At 42.9% G+C, this 19,330-nt stretch overlaps 2 protein-coding genes across 14 annotated transcripts in view; both read left to right on the top strand.

The window, feature by feature from the left end:
• Positions 1-6,317, top strand: part of CDC25C (cell division cycle 25C) — a 34,401-nt gene extending 28,084 nt beyond the window's left edge. For 7 of the 10 annotated variants that reach the window (XM_045059609.1, XM_045059610.1, XM_045059617.1 and 4 more), the window contains 6 exons: positions 916-1,017; positions 2,667-2,729; positions 4,027-4,125; positions 4,670-4,803; positions 5,439-5,550; positions 5,749-6,317. In XM_045059609.1, coding sequence (XP_044915544.1) covers positions 916-1,017; positions 2,667-2,729; positions 4,027-4,125; positions 4,670-4,803; positions 5,439-5,550; positions 5,749-5,898 — 660 coding nt within the window. In that variant the 3' untranslated portion in view covers positions 5,899-6,317. The remainder of the gene's footprint in view (positions 1-915; positions 1,018-2,666; positions 2,730-4,026; positions 4,126-4,669; positions 4,804-5,438; positions 5,551-5,748) is intronic. The other 3 variants (XM_045059633.1, XM_045059635.1, XM_045059615.1) reach the window with 1 other exon arrangement.
• Positions 6,318-12,706: 6,389 nt separating this feature from the next.
• Positions 12,707-19,330, top strand: part of GFRA3 (GDNF family receptor alpha 3) — a 41,970-nt gene continuing 35,346 nt past the window's right edge. The window contains exon 1 of one of the 4 annotated variants that reach the window (XM_045059589.1): positions 12,707-13,196. In XM_045059589.1, the coding sequence (XP_044915524.1) occupies positions 13,121-13,196 (76 nt within the window). In that variant the 5' untranslated portion in view covers positions 12,707-13,120. The remainder of the gene's footprint in view (positions 13,197-19,330) is intronic. The other 3 variants (XM_045059584.1, XM_045059587.1, XM_003980803.6) reach the window with 3 other exon arrangements.

Here is a 19,330-nt window from a genome sequence, read left to right as displayed (position 1 = left end):
GTCAGTTGAGCATCCAACTTCGTCTTGGGTCACGATCTCGCGGTTCCTGAGTTCAAGCCCTGCGTCAGGCTCTGCGCTGACAGCTCAGAGCCTGGAGCCTGCTTCAGATTTTCTGTCTCCCCCTCTCTCTCTCTGTCCCTCCTTGACTCGTACTCTGTTGCTCTCTGTCTCTCAAAAATGAAAAAACATTAAAAAAAAAAAAAAAGAAAAAAAGAAGCTGTTGTGAAATGTCCATAATCCCATAGGCCAGAGATAATTATTGTTAGCTGGTGTATGTTCTTCCAGATTCTTTTTTGGATGCAGTTTTTTGTTTTCTTTTATTAAAGTGGTATTACAAAAGTACATGTTTTCTCATTTTTTTAAGGATATCGTGAACTTATTTTCATGTCAATGAAATTAATCTACAGCATACTTTTTTTTTAATGTTTATTTATTTTTGAGAAAGAGAGAGACAGAGCATGAGCAGGAGAGGAGCAGAGAGAGAGAGAGAGAAAGAGATGGAATCCAAAGCAGGCTCCAGTCTCTGAGCCGTCAGCACAGAGCCCATTGTTTGGGGCCTGAACCCACAAACCATGAGATCATGACCCTAGCCAAAGTCAGACACTTAACTCCCTGAGCCACCCAGGTGCCCCTACAACATACTTGTTATTGCATAATAGTAATATATAATGTGTAGAATATGATTTGTTTAAACAAGACCGTGTTATTTATTAATAATCTTTCTCTATTATAAACTTGCTGGGATATACACTTTTACAGATAAATCTTTGTGCATATTTTTATTTCCCTAGGAAAACAAACAATTATTAGATAAAAAGGTGTGCATATTTTTAATAAGTCTCCACTCCTTCTCTCCCCTGGTTTTTAAACTTTTAACATGAGGAATTGGGGTGGGGGAAATCTTGTCATCTTCAGGGCTTAGGTCTAAAGAAGGCAGTCTCTCTCTGTGACATTAATATCACTCAGATGCTGGAGGAAGAGTCTAACCAGGGGTCTCTGATTGGTGATTTCTCCAAGGTGAGTTTGGTTATACTCATCCTATATTTCACTGAGTCATTTTGGATTTGAGTCTTCTTTTTGTTGTTGTTGTTGCTTGCAGAGGACACTAGATATAATCATGTATCCTCACCAACTACTATTTGATAAACTGAAGGTGCTATCATGGTAGATCTAGACCCTAAGCCTTTCCAGTGAAAAAGTACTTTTTATTAATTCTGGGAAAATCCAAAGCAGTGGGGAAGTGTGAGGCTTTTTACTTTTTTCTTTTTAAAAATATCTTTTAGGGTGCCTGAGTGGCTCAGTCAGTTGAGCGTCTGACTTTGGCTCAGGTCTGATCTCACTGTTTTTGAGTTCAAGCCCCACATCACGCACTGTGCTGACAGCTTAGAGCCTGGAGCCTGCTTCAGATTCTGTGTCTCCTTCTCCCTCTGACGCTCTCACACTGTGTGACCTTCTCACACTCTGTGTGACCCTCTCACACTCTGTGTGTCTCTCTCACAAAAATAAAATAAAACATTTAAAAAAATCTTTTAAAATTATGTAAATAATACTTGGTCATTACAGGAAAAGTAGAAAATGCAATGTACCTCAAATCTTATGAACATCTTGGTATATATTCCTCCAGACTTTTTTCTATGTATTTTCACAAACACACATGCATATTTTACATACACAAATACATATTTTTGGGTTTTTTTGTTTTTTCACAAAAAATTATTTATACTGTTTTGTGATCTACTGGGGTTTTTTTTCTTCCTCATTTAATGTATCAAGAACATCTTTTCATGTCAATAAACAGTTCTGCTTCATCATTTCATAATTTTAAAAACTTTCTTTCTTTCTTTCTTTCTTTCTTTCTTTCTTTCTTTCTTTCTTTCTTTCTTTCTTTCTTTCTTTCGAGAGGGTGAAAGCGGGGAAGGGGCAGAAAGAGAGGGAAAGAGAGAATCCCGAGCAGGCTCTGCACTGTCAGCACAGAGCCCAACATGGGGCTTAAACCCATGAACCAGGAGATTATGACCTGAGCCAAAATCAAGAGTCAGATGCTTAACTGACATTCAGGCACCCCAACATCATTTCATAATTTTTAATAGTACAGTATTTCTTTTTTCTTTCTTTCTTTCTTTCTTTCTTTCTTTCTTTCTTTCTTTCTTTCTTTCTTTCTTTCTTTCTTTCTCTTTCTTTCTTTCTTTCTTTCTTTCTTTCTTTCTTTCTTTTTCTTTTTGGATTCCCATAATTTTTTTAAAAGATTTTTATTTTTTTACTTTTTTATTTGTAAGTAATCTCCACACCCACTGTGGGGCTTGAACTCACAACTCTGAGATCAAGAGTCACGCGCTCTACCAACTGAGCCAGCCAGGCATTCCTGCCCATAATTTCTTGATAAAGCTGTTCTTGTAGCATATTTACTTTTACAAGTTTTCCTTTTGAACTGTACCAAGGTGGACATATTTATAGCTAAATCTAAAATTTTGTACACACCCTTGATTAGTTCCTTAGAATCACTTCTTAGAAATGGATTGCTACATATGCAAGTTATAGAGACTCTTGATTGTTTTGAAGGCATCTGGGGTTTTAAGATCAGTTGGAAAGGAGGACAATTTGTGGTCTTTGATCTCAAGTTGGGGTATAGAAAATTTGTTGTTATTTCAGCTCTTGGGTATTTCTAGGTGTGTGTGCTGCCAACCGTGTCAGGGAGACACCAAGATCTGAAGTACATCAACCCAGAAACAGTAAGCAGATTTCTGGAGATGGTAACTGGTTACATAAGCTACCATCTGGTCTGTTCTGTCCCTAAAATCCCACTTCCATTATATTTCTTTCATTGTGTTCACTCACTTAGGCACCTCATTCAACTGAAGCTGTGTTAAAGGAGTCCCATTTATCCCATTCTGTTGCCTTTATTTTTAATTAAACCAGTGATATAAAATTGTTATGAAAGAGAGAAAACAATAAAGGAAGGGAGGGCAGGAAAAAAGTCAAAATCACTCAGTTGAAGCAAATTTATATCCTGGTTTAGAGGTTACAATCCCATTGACACCTTTCAGCGTGTGGTAATTATTTATAGTGTTCTCTTTCACTCTCAAAAGTGTCCTAGTTTGTGCAATAGTTATTTGGTCACCCTACCCATAATCTCATCACTAGAGATAACCACTAGTAATATTTTCCTTATGGTCTTCCACGTTTTATTCTGGAACATATTTGATAAAAATAGAATCATAATGAACATGTTAGCTTCTATACATGTTGAAGTTAGCTTAGCAAGACATTGTAAATATGTTTCTACATCAATAAAAAAAATCTATATTATCCTTTCAATGACTATATAATATTCTATTATATTGGCATGTATAATTTAACCAAACCCCCATTATTGAATATTTAAGTTATTTGTAATATTTTGATAACCTAAAATAATGAATGCAGGGATGAATATTGTTGTCCCATATCTTTGCGTACTTTTCTGTTCACTAAAGATGTTGGAATAGAAATTACTGAGTCAAAGTGTAATTACACTTACATTTACAAAATTCACTCCAGAAAGGTTGAACCAATTTACACTGTTACAAGTAGCTTAAGGATGTCGACCTTTTCCTTCCTTATCCTTTCCTGAAAGATTTGCTTTCTTCCTTTACGATGGAGCATGGGGAACCATTTCCCATTTCTTCTTGCAAAGTCGGAATTGCTACCTGCTACCTGTACCACTGCAGAAGTCCTTGGGTGTCTTCTGAGAGGCTCAATGCAGCCATGCCTGCCTCCAGATGAGTGGCTTGAATACAATTTTCTCTGGTGTCTTGACAATACTAGCTACTTCGGTGTTCCAAAAAGACCATTTCCTATTTTATCCTCTTGAATGGGGGGTAAGGATGCAACCATTGCTCCGTTTCAAAATATAGGGGGCCTTTGGAGGACGGGCATACAGTAGAATCCTGGGTGACTAAAGGGAGTACAAATGACGAACTGTGTGAAGGGCTGTTCTCTCCCTTGGAGTGACTGGGAGCAGAGTGTTTAATCATTGTTTCTGTGCAGGTGGCTGCCTTACTGTCAGGGAAGTTCCAGAGTCTGATTGAGAAGTTTTATATCATCGATTGCCGCTATCCATATGAGTACCAGGGAGGACACATCCAGGTGAGGTTACATAGGGGACATTAGTTGGGAGGGGCTGGAGGTAGCTCTTTATTGAGCAGAGTCTATGGATAAAAGCCCTATGAACTCCAGAACCAGGGCAGAGGTTATACATTTGGATAAGGCTGCAAGTCCTCATTCCTATTCTAATTCTGTGTACGTCGAGCAATTTACTTTCCCTTTTCCTCCTAGACCGATCTCCCCCTATTTTGTTGGAGCCAAGGGCTCCTACTTCAAATTAAAATATTAATGCAAGGATTGAGAAGCACTTTGCAGATACTCACAGACATTCCTCACAACGATTCCTACATGTTAGGGGTTGGAGGGTCAGTTCTACAAACATTTATTGAATACCTACTACATACCAAGCTCTATGCCAGACCTTGGGGATAGACCCAGAGATATAATTAGATCTATGCCCCAAAAGTGCTTATAGTCTAGACTTCTTTGCCCAGATATCCCAAGATGGTATCCCAGTTATTTCTAAGTGTTGTAACTGTCCAGAGGTGCTTAAGGAAATACAGTACTTACCAAAATTCTTCTACAGGGAGCCTTAAATTTGTACAGTCAGGAAGAACTATATGACTTCTTTCTGAAGAAGCCTGTCATGCCTCTGGACACCCAGAAAAGAATAATCATCGTGTTCCACTGTGAATTCTCCTCAGAAAGGGGTCCCCGAATGTGAGTGTCTACATGGGCAGATGTTGGAAATGGACCTTGAATTGGGACTTAAAACCGGGAGCCTTCCCAGACCAGTTCAGACAGAGACGGGAATGAATGAATGAATGAATGAATGAATGAATGAATGAATGAAGAATGCATATTTTCCATTGCAGCTTAAAGGTTAGAGAAGTGGAAGGAAAAGTTTCTACAATTTAAAAGTTTGGAGCAGAGGGGTGCCTGGGTGGCTCAGTCACTTATGCATCTGACTCTTGGTTTCGTCTCAGGTCATGATCTCACGGTTTGTGGGTTGGAGCCCTGCATCAGGCTCCCCACTGACAGCGTGGGACCTGCTTGGGATTCTCTCGCCCTCTTTCTCTGTCTCTCCCCAACCATCAAAATAAGTAAACTTAAAAAAAAACATTTTTTTTTTTTTTAAAGTTTGGAGTAGTGAAGGAAAAAGGATTGGGAATGAGATACCAACAAAGGAAAGGAGAAAGAGTGACTACTTGAACCTTATTTTGCAAAAACAGTGAGATCTGGAAGTCCTTTGGGGTTACCCATAGTCTATTCTTTGTTCCCCTCCCCAGCAAATGGTCCACAGAATCCTGACCTTGCTTCTTTTCACCCCACCCACCTCTGGGTTTTCTCTAAAGGTGCCGCTCTCTCAGAGAAGAGGACAGGGCTCTGAACCAGTATCCTGCATTGTACTACCCAGAGCTATATATCCTTAAAGGGGGCTACAGAGACTTCTTTCCAGAATATACGGTAAAGAATGGGGCACGTGGGCAACAGGAGAGCTCAGACTTGGGGGAGCCAACTTGAGCATTAAACTTCCAGGGCCTGCAAAGCCCTCCGAGAAGAAACTGCTGCTCTTCTTAGCTACTACTGTCAGCATCTCCATTATAGTTAGTAGGCAGAGTTCTGGAAACTGGAGTATCCCTTACTTTGTCCCCTACCTTTCAGGAACTGTGTGAACCACAGAGCTACTGCCCTATGCATCACCAAGACCACAAGGCTGAGCTGCTGAGGTGTCGAAGCCAGAGCAAAGCATGGGAAGGGGAGCGGCAGCTGCAGGAACAGATTGCCTTACTGGTGAAGGATGTGAGCCCATGACAATGGATCAGTGGTTTGCTGCTTACAAGTCACCCAAAGACACTGTAGAAACCCTGAACAGAAAGAGCCATGTTGAATGTGGCAAAACCCAACATTGTTAAAAGATGGCTGCAAACCAACAGGCTGCCAAGATAATGAAATTCTAGGCCTGGGGGTTGGTTTTAGCAAAACTGCTGGCTGTTGACTAAGTCCCGGAGCTGGCTTTAGAAGGCTGTAGCTTTGGGTTGGATGGAGATTTGTGTTGCTTCAGGAAGTGGTTACATTCTCTTCCCAATTAAGTGTCTTCTTACAAGCCAGCCAGCTCTTTCTCTCCCTGGGTCTGTGCAAGGGAGTTGGGCATCTTCTTTCTTTGTACTTTCCTTCTTTGTTTCCCTCTCTCTCTTTTTCTTAAATGAGAAAATAAACACTACAAAATTAGAGATTTGATTGTGAGCTCAGTCTACTCCTAGAAGGTCTTTATAAGGAAGAGATCACCAAATTAGACTCCTTTAAACAAAGGTGTAACCATCTTGATTTATAGCTGAGGCCAAGGTGCTTTTCTCTAGACCTGTGGTTCTCAAAGTTTGGGCCCTGAACAGTAAGCATCATCTGAACTTCTTTGAAATGTAAATTTTCAGGCATCACACAGTTAACTAAAACAAAACTTCTGAGTTAGGGCTCAGAATTCTGGGTTTTGAAATTTCCCTTTCGGGTGATTCTGATGCATGTCAAGCCTTGAGAACCTCTGCTCTGGAATTAAGGAAAACCTTTTAAACTGCATTCTCCAGCAATATCCTGGCTATCCTTTCCTAGACCATTCCAAGGTATGCGTTACCTAAAAGTGTGCCCCATACTCAGCATGCTGTGATAACTAGGCTCAGAGAACCAAGATGATTGCCATGTCTAAGGCAGGTTATAGTTCTGAGTTGGGCTCAAAAAGATTCCTTGTCTACAGTGGAATTTTGACTTTTCTCATTTCCCACAGTCTTTTCTCCACTTCATTTCACATCTCACAGAGATAAGTTTAGGACTTGGGAGAGTTGAAAATAGATATCTGTGCTATCTGAAGATAGGAATAAAAGAATACAAAAGTAGTAAGCAGGAGCAGTTAGACTTAAGGAAGACCTTTTCAACTATTTTCCAGCACTATCCCAGGCTTTCTGTTCTTAGAGTTCTTTAATGTAACCAGGCTTTCGTCTTCATAGTGAGATACAGCACTATGGCCTGGGGTGGTGGTAGAATTGCCACTGATCATTGTCATTCTGCGTTAACCTGGTAGGAGTGCTAGCCCAGGACTGGAAAAGGACAAAGGGCTCTGAAGCCTGGCTGAGATAGAATAGAGACAAAAGTGACATCTTCCCAGGTTCTGTGGCCAAGAGACTTTTTTTAAGTAAGTGGGAGGGAAGAAGGGCAGTAGCTGGATTGATGTTTGCAAGGTTCGCTAGTGTGCTTCTCTTGGAGTGCGGCGGTTGTGCTTCCCAGCAGAGGGCGCTGCTGTATTCTTTAAGGCAGCTTCTGGAGTCTGCAGCCTCCGCTGCTTGCACTTCTCTCTGCGCAGAAGGAAGCTACCTCTCTGGCCTTCTCCCTGAGCCCTTGAGCTCAGAGCTCAGAGGGCTGAGGGGAAAGGAGAGAAAAGCTGTTGCTGTATTAGGTGCAGAAGGCTGAGGTGAAGATGCTGCTTCTCTGTCCCACTCCCACATCCTTACGCCTGCCAAACAGGTACTCCTAGTAGCCGGAGGAGGAAAATGTTTGAAGTACCTCCACTTCCAAATATGAGGAGGGAGTCCCCTGACTTATTGCCTAACCTAGTGGGTCATTTCCTGATCATTTTCCCCAGAAAAGTAGAACCAAGCCCCCACCTGGGAAGAGACTGGTGGTCATGTTCATATTTCAGTAACTTTTTTTCCCAGTCCCATTTTATTAGTATTATTTTTTTAACATAATTTATTGTCAAATTGGGTAACATATAGTGTATATACAGTGTGCTCTTGGTTTTGGGGGTAGATTCCCATGATTCATCGCTTACATACAACACCCAGTGCTCATCCCAAGAAGTGCCCATCACCCATTTTCCCCTCTCCCCCACACCACCACCCCCATCTACCCTCTGTTTGCTCTCTGTATTTGAGTCTCTTATGGTTTGCCTCCCTCTCCCTCTGTAACTATTTTTCCCCTTCCCTCCCCCATGGTCTTCTGTTAAGTTTCTCAGGATCCACATATGAGTGAAAACATGGTATCTATCTTTCTCTGACTGACTTATTTCACTCAGCATAATATCCTCCAGTTCCATCCACGTTGTTGCAAATGGCAGGATTTCATTCTTTCTCATTGTCAAATAGTATTCCATTGTATATATAAACCACATCTTCTTTATCCATTAGTGATGGACATTTAGGCTCTTTCCATAATTTGTCTATTACTGAAAGCGCTGCTATAAATGTTTATAGCAGCGCTTTCAGTAATCTTAATTAAGTGGAAATTCTGAGTTTCAAAACAAAAACTAGGGCTTAATTAGTTACTTACTTTATGAAAAATTGTATTTGCCTAAAAGGCACCATTTTCCTGTATAATTTCTTGTAATATCCTCCCACCTCATAGGTACCATGTGATTTGATTTATGTTATTTTCAGGAATAATAACAGTAGTTAACATTTTTCGGGTGCTTATTATATGCAAGACTTTTTATGAACTCATATGTATCAACTAGTTTAATTTTCACAACACTCCTGTGAGGCAGGTACTTATTATTAGGCACATTTTACAGATAAAGAAAGTAAGAAACAGAGGGATTCAGTAACTTTTAAAAAATTACACAGCTAATGGGCAACCTGGGTGGTTCAGTTGGTTAAGCAAATGACTCTTGATTTTGGCTCAGGTCATGATCCCAGTTAGCCTCTGCTGAGCATGGAGCCTACTTAAGATTCTCTCTCTCTCTGCCTGCCCCTCTCCCCCACTTGTGCTTTCTCTCTCTCTAAAGTTAAAAAAAAAAAATTAATAAAAAAAAAAAGTTCACATAGGTAATGAATGAATGGTGGAATCTGGATTTGAACCCAGGCAATATGGCTCCAGTGTCCATACTCTGAATGGGTTTGCCGTTACCACATCCTCAACAAAGAACAATATGACTCTCTAGAGTTGACAGTCTATTACATGTTAAATATGTAAGTGAGTGCCTCAATTATAGTTTCTTAAGAAGTCAAGGCCATAAGGGTTGCTTGGGCTTGAGAGATGAGGTTAAGGGCTAAGACCCTAGCACAGAGACCTTGGAATAAGGTATATAGTCGGTTACCTCTACACTAACACTGACTGGTTGGTATCTGTTCATTATAAAGTCTAGAAATGAGGACTGGAAATCTTTCAGTCTGAAAACATGGTTTTGACTCTCAGCCCAGGATCTGGCTGACCTCTGCCACAGAGAGGGCAGGGGCCTTTCCTTTCCTTTCCTTTCCTTTCCTTTCCTTTCCTTTCCTTTTATAAAGTGGGAGGAGGTATGGAAGATTCTCTTTCCCCATTCAATTCATGCAAATGTTAAGGAAATACCAATTCCTTTTGTTTTTATTATTTATTTTTCAAATGTTTATTTTATTTTATTTAAAAAAATTTTTTTAACGTTTATTTATTTTTGAGACAGAGAGAGACAGAGCATGAACAGGGGAGGGGCAGAGAGAGAGGGAGACACAGAATCCGAAACAGGCTCCAGGCTCTGAGCTGTCAGCACAGAGCCCGACGCGGGACTCGAAATCACGGACCGTGAGATCATGACCTGAGCCGAAGTCGGACGCTCAACCGACCGAGCCACCCAGGCGCCCCTCAAATGTTTATTTATTTTAAAGAGAGAGCAGTGGAAGGACAGAGGGAGAGGGAGACAGAGGATCTGAAGTGGGTTCCATGCTTACAGCAGAGAGCCCAATGCAGGGCTCAAACTCAGAAACCTCAAGATCATCACCTGAGCTGAAATCTAACACTTAGCCGACTGAACCACCCAGGCATCCCTATTTTATTTTATTTTTTAAACCTTTTCTTTTGAAGTTTATTTATTTATCTTGAGAGAGAGTGCATGTGTGTGCATGCCCCAGGTAGGGGCAAAGAGAGAGAATCCCAAGCAGGCTCTGTGCTGTCAGTACAGAATCCAACCGCAGGGCTTGATCTTACAAACTGCCCTTGTCCTCAAGAGACTGACAGGGTAGGGGCGCCTGGGTGGCTTAGTCATTTAAGCATCTGACTCTTGATTTCAGCTCAGGTCATGATATTGAGGTTCATGGGTTTGAACCCCATGTTGGGTTCTGCACTGAGCATGGAGTCTGCTTGGGATTCTCTTTCTCTTTCCTTCCCCTGCTCGTGGGTGTGTGCTCTGTAAATAAATAAATAAACATTAAAAAAAGAGAGACTGACAATGTAGAAAATGATTTCCTTTTTTCCCATCCTTATAAGCACTCTGGCAAAGAGAAGAAGTACTGTAGCCTTCAGCTCCAAAGCAACAAATCTGGTGGTGGGGGCTGGCTAAGGTCACAGAAAAATTAACTTCTGCATGCCACCTGGAATGATACCATTTATTCAGTGCTTGCTCTGGATAGGCATTATGCTAAAGTTTTTACTCAATATATAGTTGTATAATCCTCACAACTGTTGTATGAAATAGGTATTGTTATTAATTTTACAGATGAAGAAACTGAAGCCCAGAAAAATTAAGTGCTGTGCCCAAGGTCATCCAGCATGTGTTGAACCCAGAAGGTCTATAAAGCTTGTGTTCTTAACTATTCACCACACTGTTAATATCCCAGGTGAGGGTAGCAGCAGGAATTAAAGCTTACCAGTGAGAGAGGGCCTGATAGAAGGCAGAAACCAAGATTACAAATGAAGTGGAGTAAGATGCAAGGTTTTCAGACTGTTGAGCCCATTCAGTGGATTGCAAAGCCTTATAGGGCAAGTTTTGTCTCTTAATCATTTTTGCACCCGGTACAAATTTGAACCCATAATCAGTCTCAAAAGACATTATTGAATTGAATGACAGTTGAATAACATCATCTTTATAGAAAAGACTGGCTCATTTGTCATTATCTACAAGGTTCCCAAAGGCAATGCTGCTTATCTAGCAGGTGTTGGCAGTCACAGGGGACATGGTTGGTGGGCAGAGGGTGTGCTGGAAAAGCTGTCAATATAAGTGTTGGAGTCAAATTTATTTGCGGAGGCTTCCTCATCTCTCCCCTAGCTTTGGTTACCAATCGTCATTAAAGGTCCAATGATGTCAGACTCTCCACTCCAGTGCCCAGGCAGAAAGATGCTCCAGGCATCTCATTATTCTCACAAAAAGGCCGGCCTATTACATGTGGAATTAGGATTGCTCTCAGCCTAGCAGTTTGACCCTGTTCCTGCCTTCCTGGTCCATTCCATGGGGATGGCACTGAGTAGACACTTAGAGTGAGCCTCCTGAGGAAATGCCTTTTCCCAGCCTGTCTTCCTACCCAAACTTGATTGGGCTTGGTTGCTGAAGGAGGGGGAGAGCAGAGGCGACACCCCTTGGCACCCCCCACCCCTGACAACTCTGTTATTTCATCAGTCTCAGCCCTTTTTTAGCATTCCAACCATCTGAAATTGTTACTCTTTGTAGATCCCATTTTGAAACTATTGCCAGAGTGGAGTGGAAAGGGGATATCGGTCCCCAGTACAGCTTTCTAACCTCACTGGAGGAGAAGGTACAGGGAGGTAGTGTGGCTTTGGGGAAAAACAGGCCCTGTAGAAAAGCTGAGTAGCCAGATGTTCACTTTCACAGCTCTCCTGGAAGACTGGCAGGGCAGATAGAGATTAAAATGAAGCACAAACTCCATTTAAAGTGCATTACAGCTCAGGAACCAGTTCCCCTTGGGCAGGGGAAGGGAGGAAAGGGCACAAGAGGCCACATCTCTTCTTCCTTATCTAGGGCCACATGTCTCTCTCCTAGCTTTGTGAAGGGTGATTTACACCCCTGGCTGGGATGACTCTCTTTCTGGGCTGATTACATCGGCAAATGCCCCCCAGAGGCCACAGCAGGATGGCCATATTGAGAAGCAGCAGCCAATAAATCTCAGAGGTTTATACTGCATTTCTTGATACCCTCCTCCTGGCCCTCTGCCAGGCCTCTGTAGAAGTGAGGAGAGGGCTTGGGCTGCAGGGTTAGGAGACAAAACCCTCCACTTCCTTTCATTATCTTCTTTCTCTTTCTAAGCACTGCTTAGTTATTCTTCCAAGTCATTGTGCCTCTGTTTATCCTGGGAGCAGGTGGGAATCAACCCTAGGCTCGACAAATACCCTTACCCTTGTGGGTGGAAATCCTGGGCTCTTGGCACAGCTGTGTTTCTACCTCACTGTTTACTCTTGATAGAGTAGGTTGCTTTCAGAAACATCGACCTGAAAATGAGGAGGCTGCTAAATGGTCTCTCTAGCACCTTCTTCAGGGATCCTGTCTTATCTATCTCCAGGGAAACCTCTAATCTGAGGAGGGTTTAATCCTTCCACCCTCCCTAATGACACTGAAGGGGTTGAATTTTGGAGGAGGCTGGTCTGGCAAAAGTCCTGGAATCTGGCCGCAGGACTGTCCTCAGCACAGCCATTTCACCTGTCTGGGACCCATCTTTGCAGAATCATGGGGTTAATGATAACAGCCCGACCTTACCCTTGAAGATACTTACAAGGGGGAAATGGAGGCAAAGATGTGCAAATTCTAAGCGGGGGGGGGGGGGGGGGGGGGGGACCTAGAAGTGCCTTGGTGCTGTTTATTCAAGTTTTCTTGGAAGGGGTGGGGTGCGGAGTCCAGGAAGTGAGAAATGGTGCTTTTTTTTTTTTTTTTTTTGATAAATACTTGATCTCCTGATATGGCGAGTCTCCAGCTACAGCTGCCACAATTGTCTTGGGCATTATTTCTCCTCTAAGTGAAGTGGGCAACGGACGGCAGGTGGGCCAGCTCGGGTAGAGAACTCTCTCTGGCACGCACAAGCCGGGCGCATGCCCTTTTCGCCCCCACTCCCGCCGTCTTCCCGATAGAGTAGAAGCGACGCGGTTCGTCCGCGCGCTTCGGAGTTGGAGGGCGGCGCCCAGGACTCTGGTGGGAGAGTGTCGGCACCGCGCGCGCGAGGAAGCGCGGGAGGCGGCAGTGGCTGGCGGTCGAGGAGCCCGGCTCGCAGAACCTCAGCTCGAGGAGCTAGGGGAGCACGGCGCTGGGTGCAGGCATAGCGTCTCCGGAGCCGACGGCCGGCGTGCGGACAGAGCCATGGTTCGTCCTCCTAACCCGCGACCACTGGCGCCCTTATTCCTGCTGCTGCTGCTACCGCTGCCGCTTGGAGCCGGTGAGTGTCGTCTGTGCGTACGCGGGGCCGCTATGGCCAGGGCATTAAGGGGAGAGGAGAGGAACCTACGGGGTGGGGGGGTGGGGGGGGGGGCATTGGTCACGGTTGTCCAGAGGGGGCTCAGACACCGCACTACCGCCGTCCCAGGTGGCCCTGTGTACGTGGAAGGAAGCCCTGGGTGCCGGGAAGGGGCTACCTTCCATGCCTAGTACAGTTTTTGAACTGTTGTAGATTGAATGCCAGTAATGGCCAGGACACCCAAGCATATCCTCGTTCCCCTACTCCCCATTCCCCCACTTTCCTCTTTTGAGGTGCGTCTACACAGACACAGAACAGTAGCAGCCAGGCCACTTCCACGACAGCATCTCTAGGAGGTGAGGAGAATCAGGCTGGAGTGCCATTTGCTGCACATGGGCTTCAACCCTTCCACTCTCTGTAAGGACTGGGAAAGTGGACAGTAGGTACGCGTGAAGAAAGAAGTTTTTTGTAACTGACTTGTTACAAATTAGGGTTATAAACTGCTGCCAGAACTTCTAACATCATTATTTGAGAATATTTCTCACTGCCACCCCCTCCATCCTTTTAGAACATATTTTCATTATTTTAATTATAGCAGAAAACTCACTGTTGGGGAAGATGGCTCAGCACAGTGCGTTGCTCTATTATAAATACACAATAAGTATCTTGTGGAATATATAGTTCAGGGCCTGGTTTTAGAACTATGCCATTCCCCCAGAAAAGGGTAGCCTCGGATCCAAGATCCCAGGGAACATGTCTGTGACCTTTGGGAGTGGGACGGGTGCATGGAAATCTCATTGTGGGGCTCCTGCCCTGAGCCTCAGTGGAGACAGAGACCATACATGGACCCGTCACTTCGGCTCACAAAGTAGTCACTGCAGAAATGAAATACTATATATGTGGAGCCTTGGCTGCAAGACAGATATGGAAGGAAGGAGGGAAAGGACTGGTCTATCCAGATTCACTCCATCAGTAAATCAGGGCAGCAAGTTATTACCAATCTGATTTTACTGCCCAGAAAATTTCAGTAACCCTAACAGTATGGCTGAAACCTTACGGTATGCCTAATATCAGGCAGAAACCTTAAACACCTTCCCCATCAATCAATTAAGTATAACAAGTTCTACCCTGTTATGATGAACTTCAACATTGTCCCTACCTTCTTTTGTTAGAAGAAGGGTGGCCCTACCTTCTTTTGTTGAGGTGCAATTGCCCCTAAATCCACCATTGTTCAGACTCTGAACTGTCAGCTCTGAACTTGGAGGTTTACTTTTGAAAATTGTTCTGACTCAATATTTAGTCCAGTTTAAGCAGTGAGACGTGGACTTGCTACATTTCTTTCAGCAAGGACTTATTGGGTTCGTACCAGCAGTAACATCTTAAATATATAATATTTCTCAAACTATTTGTTTTATTTAAAGTTGGTGAGTATTTTTCATTTGTTGTTTTAGTTTTATTTAAATCCAAATTAGTTAATATATAGTGTAATAATGGTTTCAGGAGTAGAATTTACTGATTCATCACTAACATGTACACCCAGTGCTCATCCCAGCAAGTGCTCTCCTCAATGCCCATCACCCATTTAGCCCATCCCCACCCTCCCACACCCCTCCAGCAACACTTAGTTTGTTCTCTGTCTTTAAGAATCTCTTATGGTTTGCCTCTCTCTCTCTGTTGTCTTATTTTTCCTTCCCTTCCCCTTCTTAAACCATCCAAATCCATGTTTCTCTTTTGGTAAAGATAAATCTCTCATGCCTTCTCTAAATATGTTTTGGAAATTTCAAAAGTATTTTTCATCTTCCACATATATAACGATCAAATATACTTTTTTGAGCCACCCATTACCTTTGGAAATTCTGATATACTCCTGTAAGGGGCCTAACCTATATCTACCCTAGCCCTCCATTGAGAAACACTGGTTTAATCCAAATTCCTCACCTTACATTTGGGAAACTAAGGTCCAGAAAGTGAAGCAAATTGTGCTAGGCAGAACTGGGACTAAGGTGAGTGAGTGAAGGGGGGTGCCATTGAAAAAGTACTCAAGATAAAGAATATTTTAATGCAATATATATATTTTTAAGATTTTAAAAATTCTTTTAAGTAATTTCTACAGTGAATGTGGGGCTAAACTCACAACTCTGAGATCAGAAGAGTCTCATACTCCACCAACTGAGTTGGCCAGGTGCTTCTTAATGCAGTATTTTTTTTTTCTTTTTTTTTTTATATTTAAAAAAAATTTTTTTTTTAACATTTTATTTATTTTTGAGACAGGGAGAGACAGAGCATGAACAGGGGAGGGTCAGAGAGAGGGAGACACAGAATCTGAAACAGCCTCCAGGCTCTGAACTGTCAGCACAGAGCCCGACGCGGGGCTCGAACTCACGGACCGTGAGATCATGCCCTGAGCCGAAGTCGGCCACTTAACCGACTGAGCCACCCAGGCGCCCCTGCAGTATTTTTTTTAATGCAAAATCAGGGGCACCTGGGTGGCCCAGTCAATTAAGGGTCTGATTTCGGCTCAGGTCATGATATCATGGTTCATGAGTTCAAAGTTCAAGCCCTGCTTCAGGCTCTTTGCTATGAGCACAGAACCTGCTTCAGATCCTCTGTCCCTCTCTGTGCCTCCCCTGCTCATTCTCTATCTTTCTCGCTTTTTTAATTTATTTATCAAAAAACAAATAAATGTTAAAAAAATTTTTTTAATGAAAATCAGAGGCGTTGCTGCTGCAGCCACCATCACATTCACAGTCATGCCGACGCACGAGTTCTCTGTGGACATGACCTGTGAAGGCTGCTCTAATGAGGTCAGTCAGGTGCTTAACAAGGTGGGAGAAGTTGAGTTTGACATTGACCTGTTCAACAAGAAGGTTTGCATCAACTCTGAGCACAGCATGGACCTTCTGCTGGAAACTGTGGGAAAAACAGGAAAAGCTGTTCCCTTCTTTGACCCCAAGTAGTGAGGGCCTGGACCCCTGGGCCCAAGATGGACCAAAAGGGACAGGCCTCTGATCCTCTCCTGACTTCCAGACAGACCTGGGGCCTGGCAGTCCTACTCAGCAATGGGGGTTCCTACAGAGACCCTCACTTGCCCAGCCTCTCCCTCGCTTCCCTGCAATAAAATCAAGCCACCCTGGTTGGAAAAAAATAAAAAAAATAAAAATCAGTGCTGACTTGGGCACCTGCGTGGCTCATCAGTTAAGCATCTGACTTTGGCTCAGGTCATGATCTCACGGTTTGTGAGTTCAAGTCCCACATAGGGTGAACACGAGCCCCGTTCAGGTGAGCCCCACTCTCTCTCCCTCTCTCTCTCTCTCTGCCCCTTGTGGGATTCTTTCTCTCCCCCATCTCCCTCTGCCTCTCGCTTACTTGTGTCATCTGTCTCTCAAAAAAAATCAAAATCAATGCTTGCTTCAGCAGCACATATACTAAAAATCAAAATCAATGCTTCCCCCCCCCCAAAATCCATGAGGAGCAAAATATCAAAAATGTAAATAAAAAGAGTAACAATGTCATGCTGAAGCATATTGGAGCCTGAAGCAAAAGGTGAAGTCGATACTACTGATCCTGCCTTTGTGCATTGGATATGACCAATTCTCAAACTTTGGGATGCATCATATTTTCCAGTGAACTTGCTAAAACTCAGATTCCCAGGCATTATCACCACAGCTTCTGATTCAGTAGTTCTGGGATGGTGTCAGAAATCTGCATTTTAATAAGTAATTGACTTAATTATTGTTTGATTGAAAGAAAAGGTTGGACTGACTAAACTCATGCCCCTCCTCATTCTGGCACTCTTTGATTTAAAAAAATTTTTTTTCAACGTTTATTTATTTTTGGGACAGAGAGAGACAGAGCATGAACGGGCGAGAGAGAGAGGGAGACACAGAATCGGAAACAGGCTCCAGGCTCTGAGCCATCAGCCCAGAGCCCGACGCGGGGCTCGAACTCACGGACCGCGAGATCGTGACCTGGCTGAAGTCGGATGCTTAACCGACTGCGCCACCCAGGTGCCCCTGGCACTCTTTGATTTTAAATAGAGGGAAGGAGCTCAGAGAAGTTACAGAGGTGACTCACAAAATTCCTCTGTTATTTGTTTATTTCTTTTTTAAGTTTATTCATTATTTATTTTAAAAGAAACGGAGACAGCACTAATGGGGGAGGGGCAGAGAACGAGGGAGAGAGAGAATCCCAAGCAGGCTCTGTGCTACCAGTGCAGAGCCTGATATAGGGCTGGAACTCACGAAACTGTGACATCATGACCTGAGCCAAAACCAAGAGTCAGACACTTAACTGACTGAACCACCCAGGCGACTCTGGTTATTATTAAAAAAAAAAATTTTTTTTTAATGTTTATTTTTGAGAAAGAGAGAGAGAGCGCTAGCAGGGGAGGGGCAGAGAGAGAGGGAGACAACGAATCCAAAGCTGGCTCCAGGCTCTGAGCTGTCAGCACAGAGCCAAACGCGGGGCTCAAACCCACAAGCCGTGAGATCATTATGGCTGAAGCTGAAGTCTGGTGCTTAACCAACTGAGCCACCCAGGCACCCCAACCCTGGTTATTTTTTTAAATAATAGGAGCTCATAAGGAACCAGCACTGTTCTAGGCACTGGCAACAGAGTAGTGATAAGATAGATGTAGAAGTCCAGAGGGGGAGATAATAAAAAATCAAGTTAAAAAAATTAAGTGATGATAAGTGCTATGCAGAGAATTGGAGTAATGATGTAGTAGAGTAGCTAGGGGGTTATTTCACATTGGTTGGTTGGGGATGGCCTTTCTGCGATGCTATTTAGACAGAGAACTCAATTACCAGAAAGGGCCAACCATGTGAAGATCAGGGAGAAGAGCATTCCAAGCAGAAAGAAAGGCTAGGGCAAAAACGCTAAGGCTGATACAGACTTGTCTTGTTCAGTGGCAACAAAAGGAAGGCCAGTGTGGGTGAAAGGAAGTGGGAGAGGAGAAGAGGGCTGGAAGGTAAGGTTAGGTAAGTGAGCAGGGACCTGGTCTTACAAGGGTTTGTAAACCAGGGCATATAAACTAGATCCTAATCTAAATTTTTTTTTAATGTTTATTTATTTTTGAAGGAGAGACAGAGTGGGAGCCGGGGAGCGGCAGAGAGAGAGGGAGATGCAGAATTGGAAGCAAACTCCAGGCTCTGAGCTGATAGCACAGAGCCTGACACAGGGCTCAAACTCAAGAGCTGTGAGATCATGACCTGAGCCCAAGTTGGACGCTTAACCGGCTAAGCCACCCAGGCACCCCTAAACTAGACCCTAATCTAAGTGCATTGGAGGTTGTTGGAAGAATTTAAGCAGAGTAATGAGATGATCTCATTTACAATATTTAAGAGATGCTCCCATATAATGCCAATCGGCATTAGAATTACATTATATTCACACAATGGAATGATATACAGCAAGGAAAACAAGCTAGTTGCAACTTAATGGGTAAACTTTACTTAGTGGGTGAACTTCATAAAGGTAATATTGAGCAAAAGAAACTAAGACACCAAAAGCACATGTTGTGTGATTGAAAAGCAGGCAAAAGTAATCTCTAATGTTAGAAATCAAGACATTGGTTTCTTTCGGAGGGGTTGGTGCCTGGCAGAGGGCATCTGGGGCGCTGGTAATGTTCTGGTTCCTTATCTGAGGTCTGGTTACACAGTGTATTAAATTTAAAATTCATTGTACTGTACATTTTGATTAATACATGTTTATGTTGTACTTTAATAAAAAATTATTATCAAACATGATATACAAATGACTACCAAACACATGAAAATATGCTCAACATCATTAGTTTTTAGGGAAATACAAATGAAAACCACAGTAATATACTATCTCACATCCATAAGGATGGCTGGTTAAAAAAAAAAAAAAGGAAAATAAGAATTGACAAATTGGAACCTTTGTACATTGCTAATGGGAATGAAAAATGGTGCAGCCACTGTGAAAAACAATTTGGCGATTCTTCACAAAGTTAAACATAGAATTACCATACGACCCAGAAATTTCACTCATAGGTGTACACCTAAAAGAATTTTATGCAGGAATTCAAGCAAATACTTGTACATGGATGTTCACAGAAGCATTATTCACAATAACCAAAGCATGGAAACAAC

This window comes from Felis catus, chromosome A1 (assembly GCF_018350175.1).
Source record: "Felis catus isolate Fca126 chromosome A1, F.catus_Fca126_mat1.0, whole genome shotgun sequence".
Taxonomy (NCBI): domain Eukaryota; kingdom Metazoa; phylum Chordata; class Mammalia; order Carnivora; family Felidae; genus Felis; species Felis catus.
This window is presented reverse-complemented; position numbering and strand designations above follow the sequence as displayed.